The following is a 19,626-nucleotide window of genomic DNA, read 5'->3' on the forward strand; positions in this document are numbered from 1 at the left end:
TGCTTGCTGTGGTTTGCTGTCATTGTGCAACACTTTTTGAAACTAAAATACTTGGGAGATTTTTGATACGAGTCCTCTATTTTGCACAACGGTGCTTCATTGCTGGCACACACGCACCTAGGATCGGGCCCAGCATATCGTGGATGCTAAACAGCATCTGCGATGTGCCACTGATGGGTCCGATCCGATAAATTTAATGTGCAGCCCATCCGACCTCCGATGCGCACAGGGACTGGATCGGAGTGGGCAGGGTATGTCAAACACATTAGATTTGGCCTGAACCTTCAGAATCAGGCCAAATCGGATAAGTGCACAGTTCAAAATTCAAATAGGGGAACCACACCAAGGGCCTTATTCTGGTTGGTGCGGTTCTGTCCGCGTACGGTCAGATGGCCGATGTTTGGTGTTTGCGCATGTGCAGAGGCGTATCTGCGCATGTGCGAACGCCACGCACGTCCGAATACGGCGTGAATTTTGTACACTCTGTACAGGGGGTGGAGAGGGGCGGCATATCCCTGCTTTTGCACGGAGAAATGCCCGAGTGGTCTGGAGCACTCGGTGCTGCATTCGATGGTCTGCGACCATTGAACGATGGGGGAGGTTCCCAGAGATGCAGGAGGTGTTCACATGAAACATCCACTCGCGGTCCGTTCGGTCAGCGTCTTACCGCATTCGGACGGAGTGAGCTATCCGTATGGAAGGCGGGGCTAAGAGCGCTCGGTTCCTGTCTGCAAATACGCATCCGACCGCACCAACCAGAATAAGGCCCCAACTGCCACTAACTGCAATTACAAACTGACTGGCAGTGGGTGTGGCTTCCCTGTTTTAATTTTGAACTGTGCTGCAGCCCCGCCTCTGGAGCAGCCACTGACCCTCTCCTTCTACAGCCTAACCTCCCTGCTAGTGCCTAACCCTAACCCTCCATCCCCACTGCCTAAATCGAACCCCCCTCCCCCAGCCTAACGATAGCCTACCCTGCATACTAACGATCTGGTTGTCAGCAGTCGGAATTCCTGCATCGGTTGGGAGTCGCCTCCCAAAGATGGCTAACCCCATTGCTACTGAAATTGCGGTTGTCGTGAGTCCACAGTTTAAGATCTCCAGAAATCGCCGAGCAGTGCTTTTTGGACATCTGTGCAGGAATTAGGCCCAAAGCATCCATTTAGGTAAATGAATCTTTAAGACAATAAAGTATTTAGTCTTTTCTATTATTATTCACCTGATATGCTTAAGTACAGGTCATGTTTTCCAGATCACCCAGCAGGTGCACTGTGTATTACCAACTGTCACATTTAAAAAATCCATGTGACCTGGGAAACATGAATTATAGGGGGTCCTGAGGACCGATTTTAAGAACCTGTGAAAATGAAATTTTTAGGAAAGTGTTCTTCCCACTTAAAGTCTGTAAGAAATGGACACCTCCTGCCTATATATGAGATCCTAGTGCTGAGTCTGAAGCAGTGGCGGAACTTGTGGGTGATGAGCCCAGGTGCAAAAATATCATTTAGGCCCCCTCCTCCGCCCCAACCCAAGTCCACAATATGCAACATGGAAGTGGGTGATAGAGAGAGGAGGGGGGTAACAGGGAGAGGCACTGGGAGGCAGAGTGTGACTAGGAAAAACAGTGGGTGACAGAGGCAGCAGTGGGCCCCTTAGTCCTCAGGGGCCCCGGTGCACTACACCTGCTGCACCACCTCTGGTCTGAAGCCTTGGGGCATCGGTGTGAGCAGAAGCTTACTCAGTTTGCCCATAGTAACTGGTCCACCGATTCCACAATGTCTTCGTCCAGCGATGCAGACTGAGCTTGGAACTTACAAAATGTGGGCAAAATGCCCCATTTTTGTAGAATGGCCCCGATCACCACCCCAATGGCTGCAATATGTCAATCATGCAGTTGCTTAGGGGGGTATGCGAGCGATCTTCTGCAAAGTCACAAAACTGTTGGGTTTACCAGGGTTGCCTACCTTCCCGGATTGGCCCGGAGGGTCCCAAAAATCAGTTTCCCCTCACGGCCCCCCGGAAAGGTGGGCTATTCTCCCGAATTCTGCCGGACAACCCCATCTCCCGGCCGCAGCATTAAATTACCAAGATTTGCGTGGGGAGGAGACAGGGCTAAATATGCAAATAGCATCACTTGATGATGTCTACATCAGGCCCGCTGCTGGGAACAATAGGATAGCCATGGTGAGCCATGGTGTGCCAAGACCTAAGGAAGATAGTTGAGAGGGGCTCCATCTGTACATTACATTGTTTTACACCCTAAAAGAAAACCAAAACACATACCGTACTGTATTAAAAACTCTTTATAAAAAAAAACAATCTCTTGTGACAATTATCTTTCTGCTCACAGACGCAAAAAAAGCCGAATGTGAATAAGTGATTTTTTTCTTTTAACATAATGGACAATTTCTATTCAATTAATGACACGAGGCTTAAAACATCCAACAGTGACAACAAAAAGGTGCACAAAAACATTGTTACCTTACAATTAGTATAAAAGCATTTCACAATATGGTATTTTATAAATGTGTGTAGGTAAACTCTTGCCTAGATTATACATTCTAACTATGCAGTTGGTTGTGTTGTAATAAATTGTACCGTTATCATTACATTCTTATTAACGAATGTTTTGTGTGTTGCAAAAATAAAGTTGCATCTTCAAATCTAGTTACCATGGTAATATGACAGATCAATTTTGAGCTGATTAAATGTAAAAAAAAAAAATCACTATATAAAATATTGAATACTAATTTTTTCATTTGTCTAGAAGGTGATTCCAATAAAAAAATGATTTTTCATCAATCTCATGCTACAAATAACTGGAATGACTCTTGATAGATAGAAATAGAAATACTACCTGAAATTAGCACTTGAAACCTCTGAAACTATTTGTTGCACTAATCTATGGTTGCCACCTTCCCTAATTTCTAGGCACCGAGTCCAATATCCACCTCGCTCTTTTGCGGCATGTTAGATGATTTTCTTACCTTCTGGGCTTTAGAATCTCTTTCTTTGTGAACACTACGGGGGGTATTCAATCACCACCACTATTTCCGTCAGGGGAAATAGCGGTGGGCACCTATTCACTGCTGTTGTTCCCATCAGCATTCAAGAGGCGGCACAACAGAACGGACCTGACTTTAAAAGCAGTCGGGCCCATTTTGGCGAAAAATGACCATGGATTGTCGAGATCATGGCCGGATCTCGACAATCCACGGGCGTTTTCACAGACAGGCAGGACAGTCAGGCAGGACATTGAATCTCTATATAAGTTTAGGACATTGAATCCCACCTGCCTATAAACTGTTGAGCGGGCCGCAAACGGGCAAGGGTCCCGAATGTTGGGACGTACCGACAGTTGGGAAGAACCGACAGTCGGGGCCTGGGTTTGAATACCCCCTGGAGCTGGGTACACACACTGTCCCATTTTAATGTAGAGAATTGGTAATGGGGATCACTTTTGGCACTTCTCTCCGGGCAGTTGCCTTACTATACTGTGGGTAGAATCCCTTACACCCACAAAAAAAACAGATAGATACTTGGGGGTTTGTTTACTAAGATGGAATGTTGCCCATGGCAACCAATGAGATTCTTCTTATTTATTTAGAACCTTCTAGAACCTTCTAGAAGATAATAGATAGAATCTGATTGGTTGCCCATAATGATATCCCATCTTCAAAAGAAATCCCATCTTAGTAAATTTACCGCTTGGCATCCGGCTCACTGATTTTCATCAAGCAATTTTTTGGACCATTTTAGCATCTAGTTTTATGTGCAGGTCTATCTCTCCTTTGGCCAGATGCACTAAGCTTCAAAAGTGACAAAATGGAGAGTGATAAACAGCCAGCCAATCAGCTCCTATCTGCCATGTTACAGGCTGTGTTTGAAAAATGTCAGGCAGGAGCTGATTGGTTGGTTGTTTTTCACTCTCCATTTTATCACTTTTGAAGCTTAGCGCATCTGGCCCCTTGTGTTATAATAATGTTAAACATAGTCACACATCAAAAGACATTGAGAATGCATAAATGTCTATTGCGTGTGGTACTAGCAGTGATATTGTGTAAGCAGGGTAGGCTAATAATGAGACAAACTGAGCCAGCAGTCAGTAGCAATTAAAATAAAATAAAAAAAACATTTAACACATAATAGCATCTTCTTATACAAGATTTAATTCCCAATTCAATTAGCTGCTGTAATTACGGCAGAATATTCTATTGGCCCCAAAGGCAGGTCGCAGGCTTGAAAATAAATCCTCGATAAATGTCCCGTTTTCAGGTGGCCATGTTAGACATAGGTCTGGTACTTATGTGTTAACACCCGTTAACAATGAATTTACTAGACAAGCAAAAGGGGCCATAATTGAATAGCTCTGGGTGTTAAAAACCGGAGCCAACCACCCTTTTTCACCCATCGGCAAATTATCGGATCTAATTGAATTCCCTCCAAAGTGAAAATGTGTAACACATCAAATAAAAAATTAATAATAAGTGCAATACATTAGATACAGCCATACAGTAATTCAATTAGTCCCGAGGGGGACGAGTTGCCTTTGCAATGGTGTAGAAACACCAACTGAACTCGCCCCACTTGCATCCCAATTCTGCCAATCTCGCGCACGGAACAACACCATAAGCTACTGAATTGCTGAGGTCTAAACCAATATGCTGGTTGTTTACACAAGTGATATATAACAAAATTAATATTCGGTTAAAATTACTGGGATGATCATCATTGATGATCTGACTTTGCTCTCAATGTAGGAATGGTCATCGATGCAGTCGCCATCGATGGCGATACTGCCACCAGCCATCGATAGTAACATACTATGTGATGGATGACCATTGATACCTTTACCTGCCCATAGGCCAATCAGAATGTGGGGGTGGGGCTTCAGGGGTGGATCTATGCTCCGTGTCCTGGCACGTTGGTAAAAAAAAAATTGGTTCTACATCGGACATAAACCATGGATGCTTTTGAATCATAGATTGCCGATAACCATCCTATCCCAATGTGCAATCGCTTTCGTTTAGAGGAACTTACTACACCCAGGGAACACCTTCATTTGATTTCCCCGAAACAGTTTGAGGCCTGAAAATTACTATTGCACAATACCTTTAGTAAAAATTTGCCACTGACTACTATGTACATAATATAGTTCCCTTTCTTAAACTTTGATATATCTTTACTACAAAGAAAGCTGTACATCTATTGAATATACGCATCTATCAAATTCATATAATGTATTAATATTTAAGCCTTATGTAGGGTACACACCAGGACGACCCGCTCACGATGCACATTGTGAGCGGATCGCCAGTGACTCGTCCGACCCCCTCACGATGACTCGGAGCGCACGACCCGCTCACGATGAGCACCGTGAGCGGTACCGATCTGATGGCGACCCGCACCCGGGTGTATGGTCGTTTCTAGATCCTACCTGCTGCAGGTAGGATCTGAATTACGACCAACCGACCCGCGGGGCCGCTCATCCGATCGGAATAGGATCAGAACAGGCAGGAAAAGGGCCCAATCACCACACAATCTACATCCAATCGGTCGGAATTGGATCTAGTTGATGGGATCGGGCCCTTGTCGTCCTGGTGTGTACCCAGCATTAGATTGATAGTCCCCAACTGCTATGACTATGTATACGATGTTACTGCACCGTTAATGCTGTAAATGATGATATACTGTAGTTATGCAGAATATCTGTTCTTCCATAAAAGAAAAGATAATTAAAGATAATGATATGACAAATAATATTTTTATATATAAACAAATGACAATATCTACCTGAAATACATAAAATCCTGCTTTACTATAGTACCATAGTCGTGGTGTCTGCTGCACCCAGATTGTACCTGCAGATAGAACATGGGGCCTGATTCAGTCGTGAATGCTGCTGAACGGCTGATTGTCAATAGGCATGGGTACGGCTAAGTAGTACAAGTGCGAGACATCTGCTAGGTAAGAAGTCCTGCTACTTTTTTCCTTCGCTCGACGTGCAGGAGGTGATTGACAGGAAGCCGGCGCCCGGGGGCGGTAAATGGCCGTTTAGTGCTAAGAAGAACGCAAAAAGCTAAGCGAAAATGCAGGCGTCCCCAAGCGTTTTATTAGAGGGTGTATGACATGAGCTCCAGGCCGAATATTCCAAGGAAAGCTGGCCATACATCTACAGATATATTGTCAGATCTGGCTGGTTGGAACAAAAACCTGGAAATGGATGCGAGCAAATGACAGTTGACCATTTGCTTTGAAATGCTGGCAAACTGCCAAAAACGGTCACTCAGATATTACCAGGTTTTTGTACCAACCAGCCAGATCTGACGATCAATCTGTAGATGTTTGTCCAGCTTTAGTCTCAGCTTGGCATGACTGGTGCCCAGTGGAAAAATCATTTGACGGTGAGCGTCTAACGATGGGTTTTAGACATTTTCGCTCGCCTGTGAATTCCTTGCTAGCCGTACACATCTGTTCGCAAGGAGGGATTTCACTATAGCGGGACAGTGTCTACCTGTTCGCTGGCCGTTGCTAATTCTCTCAGCAGCGTTCAGTTCTGAATTTCGCCCATATTCCCAGAAGTGCTACTAGAACTTTGCGTCCTGTATAGACTACTTATGAGAGCACAAAATGCCTCTTTAGCACCACCCTCATGTCCGTTTATTTACCATTTACAATTACTTGTATTTAACTATTATCAGGGTACAGTTGTTGCCCTTGGGCACAACACAGAATTACTTTGCAGGTGTAGTTGTATCATTTGTGCTGCATTTTGTAAATATTTAAGGGCAATAAAAAATAAACAGCTCAGATGATGTAATGGCCTTAGTGAAAAATATAGACTGAGGCAAGAAGACAAGCCGCTTAACTAATAACCCTTTTCCACTACCAAAAATAACCCGTCCATGTGTGGGGACGCACATCAACATGGATTTTTTGCTAGTGGAAATGCAAAATCCCAGGACTCCAACCCTGGATGGTCTAGGAGCAGTGGAAACGGGTAACCCGGCTTGATGCGACCCGGGTCCCATTCACGGGTATTAGGAAAGTTAAAACAATTTTTTTTTAAACCACTGATTGTCACAGATAGATTTTTCCTGTTAAACCCTTTGGGTCTATGTACTAAGACTTGGAAAGAGATAAATTGATAGAGATAAACTACCAAACCAACCAGCCCCTGTCATGAGTCAAACACAGCCTGTAACATGGCAGTTAGCAGCTGATTGGCTGGAACTTTATCTCCGTCCATCTCTCCAATGCCTAGTACATAGACCAGGGGTAGCCAACTCCAGTCCTCAAAAGCTACCAACAGTTAACGTTTTCTAGATCTCCTCACAGAATCATAAGTGAAGTAATTAGCTCCAGCTGTAGATCATTTATAATGTGTCAGACAGTAATGAGTGCACCGGTGCCCCAGCTTGGTGATCTAGAAAACGTGAACTCGCTCAAGCTCTCGAGGACTGCAGTTGGCTACCACTGACATAGACCGTCAAGAGTGAAAACGCATACTGCAGGACAGTCGTTCTTCTTCACTGCCAGTTGATAATGATTAAGCTTCGAACAGCTTTCATGCAAAACAGTAAAAAAATACCCAAACAAATAACAATATATTCTGCTTTCTATGTAATACATATTTTGCGAGCTCCACGTTCTAAGCCTTCTGCTTTTTTTATACATGATATAAATACTCAATGGTAATATAGTTGTATAAGTATATTTTCATGACCTCTACATAATTACTTTTCAATATATTTATAGTAAACCATATAACTGAGCCGATTAACAGTCATCGTATAAACGTTCGCACTTGGTTGATTGAACCGTTTTGTCACCCAACACTAAAAATATACTGTATAGGTCGGATGAAAAAATATGCCACTAGGTAGAACATTAGCCACTGAAGTCTGTCTCAGACAGAACTAAGGCTTATATGTCTGTGTATACGCACTTCACACCATTTTTTAGTAGACGGTCCAGCCGCCACCATACCGTTCTAGTCCCAAGGTTAGTGTAGAACGTATAATATTGTGTATTGTCTTTCACTGTGGTGAAAAGCACTCCATTCATAGTGTCCAAGAACCTATTCAATTGCGTGTGTAGAAAACAGCTACACGGTAAGTTTCCTCTCTCTGAAAGCAATGAAACGCGCAACGGAACGCGTGGTGGACTGTACTGATGTAATCATTGTCAGTGCTTTCAATGATTTAGCATCCGTCAGGAATATATTGCACGTAGATTCATGACATCACACATACTGAATTGGAAGATATTTTTCTTAACAGCGTCATTAATAAGGAATTGATTCCGTCATCACCCATCAGGAGTATAGCTGATATTGTTTGGTGGGTGCTTGACCACATCCTCCGTAGATTGATGTCTTTGGTCGTCATGTAAGGGTATGGCTGATACTTTTGCATAAAGCTGAATTATTGAGCTGTCTGTGCAGTTTATAGCCCCTCACACCATAACCAATGGACCTTATGGAAGCTGGAGGTAAGTTCCAAGTTTTTATAATCGGTGCCTTGCCCAGGACATTTCCCGATGTCCAGACTGTTGGGAATGACTTTAAAGCTCGTCTTCCGCCTGTTCCAGGGGACTGTCGCAGGAGATGGTAGACGATGTATTACCTTCTTGCAGTGTAGAGCTGCGCATTAAAGAAACATGCATTAGATGACGTTAAAACTGTATTGGGAAGAGATTAGTCTAATACAAAAATATATGGTATCAGGAGTTTTTAACATGTAGCCCTCTAACTTGTGGAACATGCTGTGGATGTGTTCATCAATGGTATCATGCTATGTGCTGTATGACCATCGATGGTTTTACTTATGTGGACCAATCAGAACCTGGGGGCGGTGCTTCATGGGTGTCATGGGTGGAGCTATGCTCCGTGTCCTGGCCCCTTGGGGAAAAATAAAATATTAGGTTATGGAGGGAAATCATCTGGTTCTCCCCCATCGATGGCAAAACTATTTCACATAGGTCATAAACCATCAATTATTACAAATCATCGATGGTCGACGGCCATCCTTAGTGTGTACTAAGATATATTATCAATATACCATCAAGTGCGCCACCTGCCTATGGAGTGTTCAGAAGGTCAGAGTGACCATGGCCACCGATGTCACTGAAATGCCCATGGCATTTTGATGTTGTACGCAAGAACAGGACACATGGGCAGCGCACCTCGTTTGCAGGAGCGAGGTACAACCTGTGTCCACCGCTGAAACACCGTCACACTGTTCCATTCTTAAATTTGTACCTGTGGCGTAGCTAGAAATTTTGCTCCCCCCTGCCCAAAAAAATTCCAGCGCCCCCCCGCAAGATGTACTACGGACACCTCTGGCTGAACTGACTGTCGATCCAGGCAGCAGTGAGCCCTGTACATATCTAATAAGTGGGGACATAGCGCAGTGTATTTTGAATCAACAGGTCCCTGCCCCATGCATATGTAATGAGCGGGTCCCCGCTCATTAGATATGTACAGGGCTCACTGCTGCCTGGGTTGACTGTCAGTTCAGCCAGCGGCACCCTCCACAGACCCCGCTGGCACTGCTCCCCCAAGCCACCGCAGGGTCTGCAACATATGTAGCTCCGCCACTGATTTGTACCCAATTTAGTTTCCTCTGTACCTTGGCCGGCTCTCTGAGTTGTCGTTCTGCGTGTTGTCCGAGTCCTCAGGCTTGGGGTCTGGCAGGGGAATGATGTAGTCGCTGTCACTTGGTTGAATAGATGAGTAGAGAATATTTGTAACGCTTTCTCCCCCATGGGCGGAGTTATTTATTTTAGCTACTCGGGGTCTCACACGAACCACAGCGGGGTGATCGCTTCTCAGAAATTCCTCCTCCGCTTGTTTGTATCTCTACAGAACACACAGAAAGAAAAATTATTCCACATCGCATTGTTCCATCTCATTATATGCATTACATATTCGGTCCGATTCAGACCTGCTCATTCAGGTTCAAATGTGCATGTGCAGACCCTCGCAGTGAGCCCCTTCCGCAAGATTTTTACTCGCCGGGGCGTTCACATAGTCATTGGCTGCCAGGGGGGCACTCCGGGGTGGATATCTGGCATTTCATGGGCATACCTGCAAATATAGAAACGCTGTGCGGGCCCAGGGGAACGCAGGTGTTCCCCGTTCTGTTTGGGTCAGGCAGATGATGTCACATGACATCAGCGCCCACCCCCAATCTGGAGAAAACACATCTGCTTGCAGACTCTGTTAGACTCTGAATATACGCAGCCTAGTGAGCAGGTCTGAATTACCCCGATTGTCTCCTTAGGAGCACAACTACAGAATGATCAGGCATTGGTGGCTCACTTGTCTTTCTGTAGTTTCTGCTGAATGATTTCAATGTCCTAGTTGACCCCGGGCTGACCGAACATCTCTATTGCTGCTTTTTATAGCAGTACAGAATTAAGTAGTGCCGCTGTATAGCGAACCGGGGCTCCTGGGCAAGGGTTTTCTCTCTCTCAAAAAGGGGGGTGCAGATTTAACAATGAGAAATATTCTTGTTAACACTCATCAATACTGAGCCATGGTGCTCCAGCCAATCAGCCCCTAATACTGCTTTCACATCTTTGAAAAGGTTCAATCCCCGTGCGACTCTGCATTTTGTGATTTTCAGATCACTTCAGCGAACCGGGAATATTGACGGTTGGCGGACATCATGCGGGGGTGAGGCAGAGTGGCAGAGCATCATCGGGGCAGGAGAGGAGGCAGCGCTTAGAGCTGGCGCTGCTCCAAGCACTGCCTCCTCCATTAGTGGCACAAGGAGATTGCCCGGGTCTGAAAAACTGAAAACGTTTTACACTTTATCCAGCAAATCACAGACACTTGCACATCTACACCAAAAGGATCACCCCTGAGAATTAGCTCCTGCAAGTATATTCAGAAGCACTGCTGGCCTAATGGGCTCTTTTGTAGTCTGTATCACCAGGTAAATAGAGTTATAACAACAACAGGGCAAATACTAGAAGGGCTGATGGCCTTATGGGCCGGTCAGAGGCGTAGGGAGGGCGGAGCCAGTGGAGCACACGCTCCGGGCGCTGAAGGATTGCAGGGCGCTCCCATCCCCACATGAACCCCGGGCAAGGAGTTGGGACTTAGTCAGCCTAGCCGCCCTCAGTCTGCGCTTGTGTGCTGCGCCTGCCCGGCGCCTGCAGGGCCGGCGCTACCTGCTCTCACTGCTCCCATACTTTGCTGTGCGCTGACAGGCAGCAGCCAGCGCCGGCAGCGTGATCTGTGTCCCCCTGCTGCAGCTGTCATGCTTCCAAAAGATGGACATGCAGCACCAGCCTCACTTCTTACACTCGTTTTCCCCTCTCTCCTCCTCCTACTCCTACTATCAGTAAATCACTGTCGCATGGAGCGGCAGGAACCCAGGAGAGACGTTACAAGCGGAGCAGCATCAGTGGCAGCCACCACACAGAGAAGCTCAGTCACTCTCTGGTAAATACTGCTGTCCTGTGGAGAGGGAATGGAAAAAGTAAATTGGGAGTATATCACAGAGAATATTGGGAAAGGAGGGGAGAGTCATGTCACAGAGTGGTGTGGGGGGAGAGGGGGTGTCATGTGTGACTGTAATGTGGGGGAAGGGTGGGAGAGTGTGACTGGGATGTGGAGGAAGGGGCATAGAGTGTCTCAGAGTGATGTGGGGGGAGCGAGTGACTGTAATGTGGGGGAAGGATGGGAGAGTGTGACTGGGATGTGGGGGAGGGGTGGGAGAGTGTGACAGTGATGTGGGGGAAGGGGGAGAGTGTGACAGAATGATGCGAAAGCAGGGGTTGGGGTGTGGGGGGGGGGGGATTTTCACCAGTGATGTGGGGGGAAGGGGTAGAGTGTCACAGAGTAATGTGCATATTCGTATGTGCACTGGGAGGCACAGTCCACGTAGAAATGTGATCACATTGTAAAAAATGTGATATGATCGCATCTCTAAGGAAATCCCCTGCCTACACAGCCCGGCTGCGTCCGCACCCCCTATTTGCCATGCAAGTGCCCCACATACTAAAAATCGGGGGGGGGGGGGGGGGCCAAAGATGCCCTTGCTCTGGGCACCGTGGCACCTAGCTACACCACTGGGGCCGGTCTGGCCTCCTGAAGTCTTGTCCTCCCAGCACTTGCTCAGCTGTCATTCTTAGATTAGGGTGTCCCTGTGACTTGGCCTGCCCAGTGATAACTGACCACACCCCAGTGATGCCTGGCCACACCCCTCATCTGTGCATAAAGAATGCCAGGGCTGATTCTTGCCCCAATCCACCCCCGCCTTCAGAAATAGAATCTGGTCAGTGTAGGAAGATGAAGCAGGCCTTGTTCCTGTGAGTTTTATCGGACAATGTACCTGCTTGTAGCCGTCCAATAACAGGTTCCCAGTAAGAGCCACTAGGGCAGAAAAAGATGGTCTCTTCTCAAACTTCTCATCCCAGCATTTCTGCATGATCTCGTAGCTGCAAAAGGAACACGTTCAGTTAATTTTATAATACATGATGGGGGATCTGACCATTGCTGTAATTATGTTAATCTTTTTAGAAGATGAACGAATATCATTTAGCAATTCTCATTATATATTATATATCATAAAAAAGCAGGGCCAGAGTAACAATGGGGCATATCTAACTGCGGTTGACAGTGTCTAAGTTGACAGCCCATTGGTGGACCACTATTGGTCAACAGGCAATAGGTTGACCCATGAACAAGGTTGACATAGTCTAGTTGACAAAAGGTCACCACAAGCAAAAGATTGACATGTCAATGGTCGACACAGGAAAAGTTCCACACAAGTTTTTCATGAAACCTGGACTGTTTTCGTATGTTTCGTGTATTTTTCTGAGACTGCTGACCATGCCCCCACAGTGGGGAATCCGGGGCGTAGCTTTGTGATCGCGTTCATTCTGTGAAGCCAAGCCCCCTTCTTCCGAGGTCACGCCCAAAAATCTGGTCCTCCTTCCGGCTCCCCGTGAAGGTGTGCCAGTCTCCCACATGCTCCCCGCAGCCCGCGCACCCCAGAGAGCGATTAGTGATTGATAACCGCCCCAATGTGACTTACATTTCCTCTGAAGCATAAGAAGGCCTTGACATGCGATAGCCTCTCTTGATTGCATTGTAGAACTGTTCATTCATCGGTAACTCAGGATACGGGGTTCCGCCTATAATGGTAAGGAAAGAAGACTTCTAGAATGTTGTTTGAAACTGTGATGTAACATTGACCATACATAGATATTGGGGGTTATTCTGATTCACTCAGAAAGGCACAATCACTCTCAAATGGACAAAACCATGTGCACTGCAGGTGGGGCAGATGTAACATGTGCAGAGAGAGTTAGATTTGGGTGAGGTTTGTACTTCAAACTGATATCTATATTAGAAAAATAGAACTAATTACCCTAGGGGTAAATCAGGCGCAAAAATGATATGTATTTTTAATTAAATAAAGGATGTATTCCCTTAGGTACACAGCTCAATAACTGCTGCTCCCATAAAAAGACACAGTCTTTCAAGCAAAAAACAAATAGGGGGGGAAAGAATATATATACACTCTAAAAGAATTATATATATAAAAAAAGAGAGCGCAGAAGTATCTTCTGAGGAAACCGTCGGTAGTAGGAGGACGGAGAAACGCGTCAAGACTCCCCTGATCCTGACCGTGATTGCTAATACGATTGCTACTATTTGCCTTATATCTGCCTCTTATCGCTGGACTGCTCCGGTTAAATCTTCAAGGTGCAACCACAGGTGTGCTGAGATGGTATTTCATCTGGCCGTTCCGGGTCCAATACAACATCGCCCAGCCGCGTCAGCTCCCAGCGCTAGCTCTCACTACAACAGAACAGCGCTGGTTGTCAGCAGACCAGCCGGGACTCACGTCGTGTTACCTGCTCCCGGTACCGGCTCCCACACCATCGGAGCAACACCGGTAGTAGCGGGGGCTTTGTGAGGAGACGAGACCTATACTGCGCCCACCTCCAGACATCAGTTGGTAATATACTTCAATATATAAGGAGCACCGCTTGATTGTTTAATCGATATTTATTAACAAGGAGCATCAGTTCACTACGATTTATTAGCTGTTAACCAGCTTCCAACAAAGGAACTGATACATTGATTTCCAGTGAAGTTGCAGATGCAAATAAGACTTGAATATTAAAACCAGCAAATGATTATGGTTCAGGGTCGGAGATTTTAATGAATATAGTGCTTTCTGTATATTATTAATTTTATATTATATTGTATGTCTGTTATGTTATTTTATAATTAAAAGAATTATTACTGTTTAAGTAAAAATTAATATATAAAAAGATCAACACAGTGCGCTCTCTTTTTTTATATATATAATTCTTTTAGAGTGTATATATATTCTTTCCCCCCCTATTTGATATCTATATTGCAGTGTAAAAATAAAGGAGCCAGTATTTACCCTGCACAGAATCAATAAAGCACCTAAATCTAACTCTCTCTTTGCACATGTTACATCAGCCCCACCTGCAGTGCATGTGGTTTTGTCCATCTGAGAGTGATTTTGCCTTTCCGAGTGAATCAGAATAACCCACAATATCAATATACCCAGTTATCATAGTTATTGCTAAGTGAGCCTATCCAAGGCAGAAGGCCTGGTGAATCGTTTGCTATGATTCATTTACAATTTTAAATGTCCATGTACGTCCGAACTGGCGACTGTGACAATATATCGATCCATAAATCATTGGGTGTTCAGCAGGAAATTGCAAAGCAAATAACAACCAGATCAGTAATCTATTTACCACATATATATATATACACTATTTTATTCTCCCACCACCGTAGTGGATGGTAGGGTATTAAATCCCGGCTGTCAGCATATGTCAGCTCACGACCTTCAGTGGTTGACCTAATGCATGTCAACATTTATAGAGTCGACCAGTTATTTATATAGCGCACACATATTCCGCAGCACTGTACAGAGAATATTTGAACATTCACTTCAGTCCCTGCCCCAGTGGAGCTTAAAATCTATTTTCCCTGCCACATGTACACGCACACACAGACATTCTAGGGTTAATTTGTTGGGAGCCAATCAGCCTACCAGTATATGTTCGGATTGTGGGAGGAAACCGGAGTACCCGGAGGAAACCCATGCAAGTACGGGGATAATATACAAACTCTGCACAGTTAGAGCCATGGTGGGAATTAAACCCATGACCTCAGCGCTGTGAGACAGTAATGCTAACCATTACACCATCCGTGCTGTCCTAATGACTGTATCCCCAGTTCAAGATGTGTCTGCTTTCATATGGGTTCTGCAAACTGCACAGAGCTGCAATCCAGGGACACCATCCTTCTAAAGAGCGCACGCAACAATCAGTTTCTAGATATCATTAAGTAAACTGAATAAATAAATCGGTTGCTATTGGTAACACCGATGCTTGTCATCTTTAGAACGTTTGATCAAATACACTTGCCCCTAATACTTTTACTCAATGTTTATTGGGTCTGCACAATAACACATTACAAACACATGTTAGTATACTTTTGTATGACATGCAGACACTGATGTGATGTCACCCATGATGAGTAAACATTAAGGGGGGTGTTCAATCTCTCCTGATATCTGCTGATATTTCCTATTAGATGATGTCCTTAATGACAGCAATGCTGCCGTAACCGACAGCACTGAAGGTTGTCAGATCCGACCTTTTTTCAAAGTTGTATTTGTCAGAAAAGGCCGCGGATTGTCTAATTCACTGCCCTTTTTCTGACAATTTGTGGCCGTTTTCGATGATTTCAGGACTTTCCGAAACTCGCCTGTCAGTACTTTGAATAACAACAGTCGAATTACTGTTAGAAGCCGCCGAAAACACACGGGATTACGACTGTCGGGACGTTCCAACAGTCGGAATCCCAAATTAAGTACCACCCTGAAAGCAAGTTTGATACATTTAAGATGAAGAAGATATTACAGATAATATATAAATATGCAAGAACATTGGGATGTACCACACGTCTTGTGGTACATCCTACACAGTGGCATAACTGTAAGGCAACCCCAGCTGCCGCTTGGGGGAGCAAGCCACAGTGGGGACTGTGTGGGTGCTGACACCCGCTCGACGCACTGATATTGCTGTTGCCTGTCGCTGCCCACTGGCTGACCACCGGAGGCTAGTCAGCTGCAGCGCGGGTGCGGCCATAACAGAGATGACAAATCCCCTCCACTGATTCATTTGACTGTACACAGAGCCGGCTTTTTGCTACTGTGTACAGGATGGGCGGGCGGATGGGCGTACTGGGGCGGCCTGGGATGCGTCGGAGCCAAGGGAAGCAGCAGTGTCTGCTGGTCTCTGTTCCGCTACCCTGATTCAGCTTCTCCGTTATGCATGTGACGTCATCACATGCTGAGGAAACACGCTGGAGAGGATCCCCGGGGGAGGTGGGGTTTTGGGCGCCACAAATTTTTTTGGCATGGGGGAAGCAAAATTTATAGTTACGCCACTGATCCTACACCGCATTGCACTCGTACCAATCGCATATGTACTAACATATGCAATTGGTAAGACAAAGGGCACATCTCTGGATAAAAGCTGCCCATGATTCCTCTGACAGCACAATGCAGAAAGAAGTCCATTGCCTTCTATAGGGTAACACCATCAATAGCTGGTACTACCCCTTCAATGAAGTCCTGCATACAGTAGTTGACATAAATGAGAAAGATCTATTGTCTTTGACACAGCTCCTACCCAGTGTGAATATTTCCCATAGGAGGATTCCAAAAGACCAGACATCACTGAGAGTTGTGTACAGATTGTTGAAAATACTTTCTGGCGCCATCCATTTCAGAGGAAGGAAAGTCTAGAGAGATAAATACAAAATATAAGAGTCTGCAAAATGTCATAAAAACCGAATATCTTTTTTGCATTGTCTATTTACATAATGGAGTGTATAAAAACAGTAGTTATTAGACAATGGGGGAGCTGTATCAAGCCTTGGATAAAGAATCTGCTCATAACTGCCATTTTGAAAACACAGCCTTTAACATGGAGCTGATTGGCTGGTACTTTATCTCCCTCCATTGTATCACTCACCAAGTTTTAGTAAATAGACCCCTTTTTCTATTTACATTTTATCAGTCTACAATTTTCGATAAATACCCCTCCATATTTCAGTACGTTGAGCAAAACATTATAAGTGGAATTTAATTGGGTGGGAGGCTTTCCCCATAAAATCCATGCATCCATTGAAACCAAGGAGACCAATTCACCACACAACGGGGTGTTTTAAATATCCCACTTTTACCCACAGAATTCCCCCCATGGGTGCTTTAGGTGAGGAGGAGGCCCGTGTGCAGCCTCGTCCGTCTGGGCCCCCTCCTGTCTGCCTGCCGCAGCGCCGCGTTGCCCAGCGCAATAGAGTCTGAGCACAAGACTCTTAAGTGCATGCACAGACCTCTGGAAAAATGGCGTGGCGGACATTTTTCCGGTGATTCCAGCAGTGCTGCTGCTTACAACGCGGGACTCTGGATGGTAAGTATTAAAAAAACGGTGCCGTGTGTGCAGTTGCACCCATTGTAAATACAGCCACTGGTTCCCGTTAATGCATAAATAACTAGCAACATTACTGGCCAGAAGTAATTCGATGAGAGTCTGGCGGCCGTGTGGGATGCCGGCCGAACTCAGAGTTTTTTGTTTTTTTAAAGGGGCAGTCATTTCAAGGCATGGTTTTGCCTGGTAAATGATAGCCCTTAAAAAAACCTCAGAGTTCAATTATGTCCAATTGCCATTTCTTTTACCTGCATTCCTCTATAGGTATCCTGGGTGGCAGAACAATGAATAATGTATAGACATAAAGTAGTATACAGAAAAACTTACGTTGCCTTTGGAAATGTAGTTGGAGTCTCTTACGATGTCTCTGGCTAGGCCGAAGTCACATATTTTCACAAGTTTCCCCTCACAGATAAGTACGTTCCTGGCAGCCAAGTCACGATGAACACACTGCGAATTAGCACACAGGACAGGGATATATTTTTTACATTTATTTCATTCATTAACCAATACAGATTTGTTTCAATGGGAAACTTCTTCATTGGTCCTTTACTCCACTCTCTTAACTTAATGTTCGATTTACACCTTGGTCAGCTGTGTAATGTGTAGTATGTCATCGCTTTGGTGAATGATGTCACTGTGTAAAGTGTAGTATGTCATCGTGTAAAGTGCTTTCCCAGGACAGGTTTATTCTAAAGTGCTGTCCTTACAAGCAACGATCATTAAATAGCTTAGAAAATTCTGATCTATTTAATTCAAAGTCATCCGTTATCTATGAGGTAAAAAATACAAAATGGTTTAGTCAGAAATGGCCGTAATGCCTAGGGAAATCTAGAAAAGCCTTGGGGCATCTGGGCAGACATCTAAGCTCGGCTGCCCAGGGTCCAGATTTCATAAGTCCAGGCTAACCTAAGGTCACATCCGGGGCCATTTTTAGAACACACACGGGGTACCTGCGGCCAGTGTTACATGCGATCTAGCCGTTCACATGGAGTACTGTTGAAAATGACCCTCCCAAAATTGCGTAAAATTTTAAATGTAATGCAAAATATGGTGTCAGGGGCATTACTGTGTGGGGCATTATATTTTATCAAGGGTGTTACTGTGTGAGGTATAATGTAAGGAATGATATGGTGCAAGTGGCACTTTAGGTTATAAGGGGCGTTACGGTGTGGTTCACAATGTGTAAGGGGCACTATGGTGTGGTGCATAATGTGTAAGGGGCATTATTATAAGCAGCAAAATGACAAATAATGTAAAGAGAATGAACGAAGAATAATTTTTTCCCCTGTGGTGTCCATCATTCATTTGAGGTTGCAGGGTCACAATCTGAGGTGTAAGGTAGTCTATCCCATCTAGGCCATGCCCATTACAGTGAATTTATGCACACGCAAATGTTTGATCTTTAAAATGTCTATGGGTGGATGGGGGTGCGGTGGGGGTAAGGTTACATTTTTAACTGTTCACACCAGTAGCCAAATTGTCTACAAACAACCCTGGTCATGTCAGCATCATTCACATCAGACAGGCTTCACAGAGGGGAGAAGCAGATGGAAGACAGCAAATCACTGCCCCCAATCACTGACTGTCAGAAGGACCCATTCTTGGGTGTGCAAAAAGGATCCCACAATGGGGGGGGGGGGGGGTAATCTTGCCTAGGGTATCAAATTAGTCAGGACGCACCCTGTGCCTATGACCTGATCCGTAAGAATTTTAAAGGAAGCCTTGCAGCCCCTAGAGTCACCTGGCGTATCCTAAGGATGCACTGAACTTCCTACTCCAGTCCATAATTCCATGCATTAATAGCAGAGATGTGCAGGTCCGGATTTACCCGGAAGTCAAAATGGGAATTTATTGGCTATATGCTGTCACATGTTTTTGCTCCAAAACATGACAGCTGGATAGCCAATAAGATCCCATTTAGACTTCCGTTTAAATCCGAGTAAATCCGGATATGCACATCTCTAATTAATAGTCACATGTGCTGGGGGCAGGGTGCGGCAGGGGAAGTGGTAGAAACTCCTTGCGCCGGCACTTTATAGACTTTCTAGTATGTGCACTGAATGAACACAGTGCAGGTTACTGCTGGAGTTAGGCTGTGTGCATGCAACG

The 19,626-nt window shown here is 45.1% G+C and overlaps 1 protein-coding gene across 1 annotated transcript in view; it reads right to left on the bottom strand.

Moving 5' to 3' along the window:
- Positions 1-3,935: 3,935 nt before the first annotated feature.
- PDGFRB (platelet derived growth factor receptor beta) overlaps positions 3,936-19,626 on the bottom strand; it is a 96,522-nt gene continuing 80,831 nt past the window's right edge. Inside the window, exons 18-23 of the mRNA XM_083181518.1 lie at positions 17,842-17,964; positions 16,714-16,825; positions 13,053-13,152; positions 12,348-12,453; positions 9,633-9,862; positions 3,936-8,644 (exon numbers count right to left, since the gene is read on the bottom strand). Of these exons, the coding sequence (XP_083037644.1) occupies positions 8,566-8,644; positions 9,633-9,862; positions 12,348-12,453; positions 13,053-13,152; positions 16,714-16,825; positions 17,842-17,964 (750 nt within the window). The 3' untranslated portion in view covers positions 3,936-8,565. The remainder of the gene's footprint in view (positions 8,645-9,632; positions 9,863-12,347; positions 12,454-13,052; positions 13,153-16,713; positions 16,826-17,841; positions 17,965-19,626) is intronic.

The sequence above is a fragment of the Crinia signifera genome, chromosome 4 (assembly GCF_055691185.1).
Source record: "Crinia signifera chromosome 4, ASM5569118v1, whole genome shotgun sequence".
NCBI lineage: Eukaryota > Metazoa > Chordata > Amphibia > Anura > Myobatrachidae > Crinia > Crinia signifera.